The 11,556-nt window shown below is 35.5% G+C and overlaps 1 protein-coding gene across 12 annotated transcripts in view; it reads right to left on the reverse strand.

The window, feature by feature from the left end:
* SYT14 (synaptotagmin 14) overlaps positions 1–11,556 on the reverse strand; it is a 233,815-nt gene that overhangs the window by 15,096 nt on the left and 207,163 nt on the right. For all 12 annotated transcript variants that reach the window (XM_063790293.1, XM_063790310.1, XM_063790344.1 and 9 more), the window contains one exon: positions 311–500. In XM_063790293.1, coding sequence (XP_063646363.1) covers positions 311–500 — 190 coding nt within the window. The remainder of the gene's footprint in view (positions 1–310; positions 501–11,556) is intronic.

Here is an 11,556-nt window from a genome sequence, read left to right on the forward strand (position 1 = left end):
TGTGAACATTACTCACTTTTAAAGGCCCTGTAACCTTTTCTGGCATTAAAAGATAATGGCTATGATAGAGATAATTTATTCTGCAGATACTATGAAAAATTAAAAGTTGTCACCTTACTATGAATACTTTGAATTTCAAATTTTTCTACTTCCCAAATGACTGGAAATAGAAAACATGAAACAGATTAGCTGATGATTACACCATTTCATTTCGATTGGTTAAGACTAAATGATAGGATTGAACTCCCTAATACTGAGAGTCCCAAAAGTGCAGAAAACATTAGAATTAAAAAAATTATTTTTCACTCACTGGGTGGTCTGTTTGCTGCCAAATTTTTGAAGTGGCTGCCTTTTATCACTTCTGCTGATAGTCTTCCAGTTGTGGCATTATAAAGCAGGCCAATAAGAATTTCTGGAACTGAGCCATGTTCAAGAGACTGACATGAGGATGTACTTTCACTACACGACATTTCTGACACGCTCATTTGGGAGTCACAGCCCTGTAATCAATAATAAAATTTTTATAGTATTTTGCAAGAGAGATATATTAAGAGATATATTGTTATGCCATGTTTATTTGGATTAGGTAGGTAAATCACAATAAAGATGAGTTGCAAACCAAACACCAGATTAGAATTATTGTCCTTAGCATATTTTAGCCCCTGGATTTCTTTTCATTATGTAAAAGCCAAAGAAGTAATAGGAAATGAGAAGATTTCATAAATCCCTGCATATTTATAAAGAAATCAGAGAAATGTTGCTTAAACTTATAGATGCTAATAAACTGTTTTTTGAATATGAGAAATTATTGTTTAAAGATTAGCAACCTTAAAAGACTGACAAAGATTTAGACTCAATACATCAAATGTCCTAACTGTGCCTTTAAATAAACAAAACAAAACTACCTGCTATTTATAAGCTAACATCTAAAACACAGAGATATAGAAAAGTTGAAAAACATGGGAAAAATTAATCATGTAAAAAATAATCAAACAAATTGATGTAGTTACATTAGTATCAGTCAGGGTTGGCTTTAAGGCAATAATCACCACTAGAGATGAAGAAGTATACAAAATGATGATAAAACATTGAAATTACTAAAAAGTAAAATAATCCCAAATTTGGATGCATTTAATAACATGGACTCAAAATACAGAAAGCAAAAATGGCCAGAACTAGAAAGAGAAACACAGACATCCATAATCACTGGGTACATAAGCACACTTCCCTCATTAACTGACCAAATTCAGTAACTGACCAAATGGGTGGACAAATAAGTACCATAAGGATGTAGAAGATTTGAATATCACAATAAGCAAAATTGACCTAATGGTCATATGCAGAATATTATACCTAATAACTACAAAATATAATTTTCCCAAGTACGCAGAATTTTTTAATTAAAGCAAATAATAATTTCAAATGACGAAAATTATTCATAATGTATTTTGATTGATTAGAAAACCAAACTCTGTTCTAGAGGAGAATAAAATATCTATATTTTTTGGAAATTAAAGGTATACTTTTAGTAACCCATAGGTAACTAAATGATAATAAAAATAAGTGATTTGAAAGACTAATAAAATGAATAAATTTCTGGAGAGTCCAATTAAGAAAAAAGGGACAAATAACAATGATCAGGAATGAAAAAGGAGACATCACTACATATTCTAGAGACCATGAAAAAATAATAGGATAGGATACTAGAAGAAAGTTGTTTCTTCTAGTGAATTTGAAATTTGAATGAAATATACCAGCGATCTCCAACCTTTTTGGCACCAGCGACCAGTTTCCTGGAAGACAATTTTTCCATGGACAGGGTGTAGAGGGTAATCTAATGCTGCCACTGATCTGACAGGAGGCCGAGCTCAGGCTGTAATGTTCGCTAGCCCACTGCTGCTCACCTCCTGCTGTGCAGCGCCCATTCCTAACAGGCCATGGACTGGTACTGGTCTGGCCGGGGGGTTGGAGACCTCTGAAATAGACATCTTTCTAGAAAGTTATTACCAACCAGAAGAGACGCTGGAAGACTGTTCAGAAACAGTCTTACTAAAGAAATTGTATTTGTAATTAAAAGCCTTTCCAAAATACACATACAAAACAAAAATAAGAAACTTTGGCCTAGATGGCTTCACTAGTGAATTCTAATTAATAATGCTAGTTTTACACAAACTCTTTCAGATATTAGAGAAAGAGAAACCACTCCTCAACTTCCTTTAAGAATTTAGCAAAATATTAAAACCAAAATCTAATAAGGGCATTATAAAAAAGAAAAATTACAAGATTTTCTCATTCATGAATCTAGATGAAAAAATCCTAAATATACATCAGCAAACCAAATCTAGCAACATGCAACATCGTACTTAATAGCAAAAAATGTTAATGTTTCCCCTTTGAAATTGCCAATTATTACTACTTTTAGTCAACACTGTAGTGGAGATACCAGCTAGTGAAGATCCTAGCCTTACTAAAGACAATAAAATGAAATAAAAAGTATAATGATTTGGAAGGGGACTAGATTTTTTTAAAAAGCCCTTATGTGCAGATTACATAATTATGTACACAGGAACAAATCTACAGATGAACTGCAGTTGTATACAGAGGTAAAATTTAGAAATCCATACATTACTATATATCAGAAGCAAATAGAAAATAAAATTTATTAAAGTATCATTTATTATGGCATTTAAATATAAAATATGTAGGAATAAATGTAACAAATGATATGCAAGGCCTCTATACAGAAAACTATGAACATTATTGAGAGAAACCAAAAAGTACCATATAAACTGCTACTGTATTAGCTCAATTTTGTAACATTCTTTCCAAATTAATCCATAGATTAAATTCAATTCCAATAAAAATATCGGCAGGTTTCTTTGAATTGTTTGACTTCATTAGTAATCAGGGGAATGGAAATGAAAACTACGAGGTAACGCTACACAACAAACAGATGAGCTAAAAGAATACCAAGTGTGGTGAGGACAAAGCACTGGGAACTATCATAGTTCTCTTGTAGAAATGTGGAGTGATACCAATGTTTTAAATGTTATAAATACACATACCCTATGATCTGGCAGTTCCACTCCTACATATATACCCATCAGAAATAAGTGCAGTGTTTATCAAGAGACATATGAAAGAATGTCCATAGCAGCATTATTCATATTGGATCCAAGCAATAGAATGGATAATTTGTACTGAGTTCATACAATGGCATACTATACAGCAATGAAAACCAATTATAACATTTACAAATGTGATTTTAAGTAAAACATGTTGGGCCCAAAAGGATACCAGCTGCATAATTCCATTTATGTAAAGTAAAAAAAACAAACAAAAAATCAAACAACCCAAAAACCAAAACCTCAAACCAAGCAGAACTAAACCATTATGTTCCCGATGTATTAATAGGTGGTAACATTATAAAGAAAAGCAAAAAAGTAATTCACATAAAGTAAAAATTGTAGTTAACTCTGGAGGTGGGAGAGAAGAACAGTGATTGGGAAGGGCAGGATGGGAGTTTCTGGGGTCACTGAGACAATGTTTCTTTCATTCCTTGACCTGGATGGTAATTACATGGGTTTTGCTTTGTGATAAATGGGTTGCACACTTGCATTTTTTACGCTTTTCTAATGTGTGTTGGGTTTTGCAAGAAAGAAGATTTAAGAAAAGAATTACATGATGAAAAGACACAGTATACACAAATGAATATACAATGATAAAAATAAATATACAGAACTTTCTTTGAAGATTCCCAAAGAGATCCAATCCATGAATTAAAAAGGAAAGAAAAAAAGGACACTAACAGTATTCCCTATAACAATGTAGTTAAAAATCTTTTAAATGTTTTAAAGAATCCTGGAGTTTAAACCTACTACTGGCTGTAGAAGTAATGAAGGAGAATTAATACATACCTGGAGCCTGAACAAACTTGTTGGACTAATATACAGAAGGGTAAAATCTCCTATTTTTAACTGTAGACTACAGAGTGGAAGCCAAAAGGAATACACATTTTATATTCTTAAGTCATGGGTACACAAAACACATAGTTTGGTATGTTTTCATGACAGTTGGAGAAAACAATTTTAGTAAGTTTCAATTAGGATATATCATCACTTATGAAAATAGTGTCAAAAACATGCTTGAGCACATTTGGTGCATTTGTTACATTAGGCTATAATACTAGCAGCATCTGTTAGAATATTGTGAGATACATTTTTCACAATATAGTATTTTTCACATTAACCTACTATCAGATAAGATGTGAACCTAATAGTTGTTTATACACAGAAGTCATACTGCCACTTTTGAGAAACAAAGCGATGCCCAAAGAAAGCGATGGAAAGGCCTTTCTCAATCTTAAGGAAAACACTCCCCACTTCACTGCTGTGAAAATCGTTATCTTCAAATCCAAACAAAAAGCAAGAGCATTAAGATCCTTATTGATCACATTCTATTTTAGTAAGCCCTGCTGAAATATAGTGGTGTTTACATAACACAAGAAACTATTATCTAGAAGAGTTCATTATGAATTTATGCCCTAGAAAAAGTGCTAATCTCATGTCCCTTCCACTGGCATTAGTGTAACTGTCAATTCAATGTTGGTAGAGTTGTGGCAGTCCAAAGAGATCACTCAGTATAAGAAAAGCAGTAAAGAATAGCTATGTAAACAGAACCACTGTAGTTAAAAAAAAAAAAGGGGGGGGGGGCATTCACCTATAATTTCAGCTACTTCGGAGGCTGACAGAAGAGAACCACTTGACCCCAGGAGCAGCCTGGGCAACATAGCGAGATCTGTCTCAAAAACAAACAACCTCAAATTAAATATCGATGCTATCTGCCCAAATGGCAGCTTTCCTCAGACTACTCCTCAGGGCATGCTGCTCCATTCAGTGTATATTCAGGAATCTCCATCTACTCCCTCTGCAGATCTCATCATTAATTTATAACTGGGGCTTGCCTAAGTAGCAGTAGCTGCAGGTGATTAATGCAAAGTCAAACAAATTCCAATCATAACTAGGTCTACTTAAAAGAACAGTCCCACAGGCTCCCCAAAGTAAAACTTCTTTCCATCTTGCATAATATTTTACTTCTTTTTAATACTTCCCCTCCTTCCCCCTGAGTCTTCTGCCCTAGGGTAAAGGATTACAAGTAATTCTGTGAAAGTAAAGTATATGTAATTTTTAGAGGAATGAATATACTCTATATGTTTACCATAACCAGAATTAGTGGTTAAGGTAGCCATTACATTTACTTAATGGTGTGAACAGGTTAAAATCAGGTGGAAGCTTGTAAATACATAGAGAAAAAACAATATGATTAAAAATACAATATAATTCCTATTAACATTCTGGGCTTTTTATTAATATTAAATTACTTCCAGCTTACTTGAAACTACTTATGTTCAATATTTTTTAAGGTGAAACTACTGAACTGTACAATGATAATTACTATAATTGAATTATCTATTGAATAGTGTCTGTGCAACTTAATTCTCACTGTGTCTGGAAGATAGCATTCAGTTTTTAATTTTATTTATATGTGAAATGCTTCCATTATACTTTTCTGAAAATGGGGCGATCACAGAGGGTGCTGAAGTTAAAACAAGGGAAGTCACCTGCTGCAAAGTTAGAGCTGCCACTAATGATGAGCTTCATCTCTAGCAGCAAGGCTCCCTCCTCAGGGTCCTTTCCTAGCCCCAGGGAACTAGGTAAGGAGGAGATCACCAGAGGCAATTTCAGGAGAGAGGAAGAAAGAGCATGATTGCTCCAAATCCCACCTCCTTTCCATCCTCCACACTGTAAGTCTAGCGTAAAGGAGAGCCAGGCTGGGTTTTAGTAGGGTTTGTAAAAATACCGAGTGTATCAAAGGGACAGCCTACTGGAGTGAGCAGTGGCTTTGTACAGTTTGTACACAGGCAGCTTCAGGCACTCATTGATCCAGGCCTCAACCCATGTTACTAGGAACCAGTTCTCCTTTATCCATTTCTCAGGTTTGTTTCCCAAATTTGGCTTCATTCTTTGGCAGACTTTTCCCTCCTAGTTGCCAGCAGCTCTGAGTGTCATGGGAAAGAGGAAGACAGCATCCTACTTGCTCAAACCCAAATCCTGGAACTTGCTGCTTAGAGCCCATGAGATTTAATTCTAGGGCTTTGCAATAAAGTCCGCTTCAGCATAATACAGGGGCAGGTTAGTCTCCCAACCAAAATCTGGGTACTGTGTGCATAAGAAAGATATGAATGCTAGGCAGAAAAAACAGACGTCAACTACAGAGCCCATTCAACTGAGTTGTCTGTCCCTGCTTTCTCCCCCTTGGTCTTCAGTGAGGACTGTTATCCACATTACTGGGGAGCAGGTGATGTTGCTGTTGCTCCAATTGTAAGTACCCTCCACAGGCTCTTGCTGTGCAGTTATTAGCCTTGCAGGAGCCAAGGAAGATGAAAAGATGGTTCAATGAAACAGAATCATGATATTACCACACTCATGGAGCACAGCTCTGACATTCAGGTTAGGAAAGGAAGAGCTACAATAAAAGTAGAAAATGATCACTTTTTCTTTCCTAAGCACTACATATTAACACTAAAAATTAACATATCTAAGATTTAAGATAGAAGAAAAATGAATCATAGAACATTCACATAAATAACCATAATAACAAAATATTTTATCAGCGTTTGACCATAGCATCATGTGGAAATGGTCATAAAAATCCCTGCTATGATCCGCCGTGTGCAGTGGCTCATGCCTGTAATCCCAGCACTTTGGGAGGCCAAGGCAGGCAGATCACTTGAGGCCACGAGATTGAGACCAGCCTGGCCAACATGGTGAAACACTGCCTCTACTAAAAATACAAAAATTAGCCAGGTGTGGTGGCAGGCGCCTGTAATCCCAGCTACTCGGGAGGCAGAGGCATGAAAATTGCTTGAACCTGCGAGGTGGAGGTTGCAGTGAGCCGACATCATGCCATTATACTCCAGCCTGGGTGACAGAGTGAGACTCCAACTCAAAAAAAAAAAAAAAAAAAATTCCTGCTATAATCAAAATTTATGTATATGTATGTATATATACATATGCACTTTTTTGCTGTATTCGATATGAACATATTTAATTAGCATTTCTGCCTATATGCTTATAAGTGAGATTGGTTTATAAACTTTATAAGTTTCTTTTCTCATGGTCTCCTGAAATAATACCTATTTGAAGAATATATATGTATAAATATAGGCATATGTGTATATTTTTTGCTGAATTATTTTAAAATGCTTAATTTAGGGTTTCTGCATATATGTTTATAAATGAGATTGGTTTATAATTTTCTCATGTTATTCTTGTCTAGTTGGTGTCAAAATTATATAAGCCTCGAAAGAGAAGTTAGGTACCTTTCCTTTTCATTCTCTGAAATAAGTACTTGTTCACTGAAGTTGGGTAAAACTTGCTTCTGAAAGTCGACCATCTTTTTTTCCTCTTTCTTTCTTTTAAGGGGACTCTGGCTACTGGCTGAATTTCTTTAATGATAATCACTCTTTTCATGTTTTCTATCACTCTTAAATCACTTTTTAGACATTTGTATGTTTCAAGAAAATTGTACATTTTGTTTTCAAATTTATTTTCCTAGAGTCATTCTCTTATAATTTTGAGACCTCCACTGAATTGGTGGTTATGTCCTTTTTTTTTTTTTGAGACGGAGTTTCGCTCTGTCGCCCAGGCTGGAGTGCAGTGGCGCGATCTCGGCTCACCGCAAGCTCCGCCTCCCGGGTTCACACCATTCTCCTGCCTCAGCCTCCTGCATAGCTGAGACTACAGGCGCCCGCCACCACGCCCGGCTAATTTTTTTGTATTTTTAGTAGAGACGGGGTTTCACCGTGTTAGCCAGGATGGTCTTGATCTCCTGACCTCGTGATCCGCCCACCTCAGCCTCCCAAAGTGCTGGGATTACAGGCGTGAGCCACCGCGCCTGGCCTAGATATTTCCTTATAATACTGATAGGAGCTGAAATCCACAAATTTAGGTATTTTCATTTGTGTTTGTGCCTAAGTATTTCCAATTTTAATTATGCTTTATTCTCTGGCACTGAGTTGACTTACGAAGTTTTTTTTGTTTGTGTGAGTATTGAGTATTGAAAAATATAGATTCTGGTGGGTTGGAGTGAGAGGGCTGCCTCTTTTACTTTACCTCCTACTACTTTACTCCTCAATCATGGAGTTCTAGCTAAATGCACTTCCTTGCTACTCCTTGAACACAACACACGCACTCTGGGCTCAGGATGGGCTGCTCCATCCGCTCGCGGTGTTCTTTCCTCAGATTTTTACATGGTTAACTCCCTCACCTCTTTCAAGTCTTTGCTCATATGTCACATTCCCAATGAGCCTTATACCTTGACCCTTATTTAATATTACACCTCCTTTCTCACTAGCACTCTTAATTCTGCTTACCCTGTTTTTCCCTCCACCCCACAGTACTTATCTCTTTCTCACATACCCTATACTTAATGTATTATGTTTATCTCTCTCTTCTTTACCTAGAATTAAGTTTCATGCAAGCCAAAATTTATATCTGTTTTTCATTAATGTATACTGAATACTTAGAACAATGTCTAGCATGTAGTATGTTACACTACTGCACTGCCTTCTGGCCTTTGTTGTAGCTGTTGAGAAGTCTGCTGTTGGTCAAATTGTTGTTCCCTTATATATTCTCTGGTTGCTTTTATCATTTTGTCTGGTATTTTATCCTTTCACTGTAATTTTTATGGGTGTGGACTCAGTTTTAATAATCCTGTTTAAAACTTCTAATTTCTCAATCTGATGATCTATGTATTTTAAATATTATCTTTCATTTTCTCTAGTCTCACATTCTGGAGTCCTTATTGGAAAATATGCTTAACATTCTTATTCCACTCTCCAAAACTTTTTCATATTTTTCATTGACTGTATTTTTAACGACTTTTTCATTCTAGAAGTTCAATATGGCCCTTATTTAAATCAGCCTCTTTTCCCACATTGTCTTATTCTTTTTTTTGTAGTTTCTATTACTTCTTTTATTTCTTTATTCTATTAAAGCATATTTATTTTATAATGTCTTTCACAGAGCCCTATTAGTTCTAGAGCTGCCAACACATCTTTCTCTTGCGTCTACTGTCATTCATGGTGGACCACTTCTTCCTGCTCATACTTTTTAAAATGTGAGTTCATCTTCAATGGAAATTATTTTTTTCTGTGGGAATTGTATAGCCTAAGTTTGGCTTCCTGAACAAAATAGGATTTCTTTTAAGGAAAGAAGTAGTGGAGATGGTCTCGATCTCCTGAGACCATATATACTACATACATATAGTATATATGTAGTACATACATACATATAGTATGCATGTAGTATATATATGTATGTAGTATATATTACATACATATAGTATGTATGTAGTATATATGTAGTATATATTACATACATATAGTATGTATGTAGTATATATTACATACATATAGTATGTATGTAGTATACATATACTACATATGTATGTCATATATACACATATAGACCATATATACTACATATAGTATATATGTAGTATATACATACTTCCTTGATTTCTTACTAGTCTATCACATTTCTGAAAATTTCAAAAACCTTCTTTCTCTGAGATATCCGAGTCACTGCTCACACATATTGAGTTGCTAAATAGTAAAGACTCTGTATCCCAGAAATGCTCTCACATTTACACCTGGGGCAGAAAACCAACAGTATCCATTATACTGTAGTACCTAATACACCGTTTACATTTTGTTTAACAGTTTTTAGAAACATTCATATTCATCTTATAATCCTAATTCATTTTATTTGTGACCAGACTTCAGGCCAGTTGCAAAAATAATAAATAGGCCATATACTGTTTTTTCTTTTTTTTTGAGACCGAGTCTCACTCTGTTGCCCAGGCTGGAGCACAGTGGCGTGATCTCACTGCAACCTCTGCCTCCTGGGTTCAAGTGATTCTCGTGCCTCAGCCTTCCAAGTGGCTGGGACTACAGGCATGAGCCAACACACCCGGTTAATTTTTGTATTTTTAGTAGAGATGGGGTTTCACCATGTTGGCCAGGCTGGTCTTGAACTCCTGACCTCAGGTGACCTGTCCACCTCAGCCTCCCAAAGTGCTGGGATTACAGATGTGAGCCACCATGCCGGGCCATACTGTTTTTATCTTACTGAAGGAAACAGAATAGACTAGAAATAAAGTTGTTATTTAGAGACTCAGCAGTAGAAAAGTATATTCAATGTCTGTTCAGCACAAGCACTGTACTAGGGAATAGATGAACTGATTTCAAGGCAGACTATGATAAACTGCCTTTAGAGATTTTATGGGAGAAAATATGTGGATATGATTAACTCTGGTAACAGAAACAATATTCCGGAGATACCTGAAGTTGGTCCTAATGGTATTTCAGCAGGCATAGGGAAGGGCATTTCACACAAAGAAAGTATGAGCTAAGCCTCCAAAAGTGGGTATCCTGTTTGGTAAATGTAAACTGGTCTGGAGTGGCATGTGTATATGGGGAGGGGGTGGAAAATGCAGATGGAAAGGAAGATTGAAGCCAAATTTTACTCATCCAGCACTATATGAATATTTCTATTAGAGACTTTCTGTCCTGTAACTGTTGCTTTGTCTGTCTTTCCCACTAGACTGTGAGTCCCTTCAGGGCAGAACTTTTGTTTTATTCATCTTTGTATGTCCTCAAATTAGTACAGTGCCTATCATTCAGCAGGCACTTAATAAATATTTCTGAATGAAAATAATGAATCATGAAAGACATGAAATGCGGTGGTAAGAAAAGTTGGACCTACTCTACAAGTAGTGGAAGCAAGAGAGGCATTTTGAACTGGGGAGTAACATGCTCAGATATACATCTTCAAAAAATAAGGCCAAATATGCTGCATGACTGAGTGCTTGAGCAGGGATCACAACTTACTTAGCTGTGCTAGTGATAGATAAGTCTTTACTTGAGATAATACTTGCTTTGTGCACATTTTATATCCCGAGCAAAAAATTGCAATTTTTTACCCTGTAGCAAAACATAGACTTAAAAATATGTTTTATTATAATCAATCTTACTGATCTAGACACGTTATAGTTGTAGTAATCATGTAAGATTTTTCTAACCTACAGACCTTTAGTGCATACTAAGAACTACACATTGTGCTTCAAAATTAATGTAGCTGACTTCCTTGATTTCTTACTAGTCTATCACATTTCTGAAAATTTCAAAAAGCTTCTTTCTCTGAGATATCTGAGTCACTGCTGACACATATTGGGTTGCTAAAGACTCTGTATCCCAGAAATGCTCTCACATTTACACCTGGGGGAAGTGTGAGCTTTTTAAATTGGTCACTCAGCATATAGAGTGTTAGAATCAGTTATTCCTACACAAGTTGATATATCCAATTATGTTATATGTTCCCTTTAATGAATTTGTTTTAAATGAGATGATTTGAATCTGTTTTTAATATAAATGTTTTTATTATTAGAAAACTAAATAGAAATAAATTAAATTATTAATATAACAGCCCCAAA

This window comes from Pan troglodytes, chromosome 1 (assembly GCF_028858775.2).
Source record: "Pan troglodytes isolate AG18354 chromosome 1, NHGRI_mPanTro3-v2.0_pri, whole genome shotgun sequence".
NCBI classification, from domain to species: Eukaryota; Metazoa; Chordata; class Mammalia; order Primates; family Hominidae; genus Pan; species Pan troglodytes.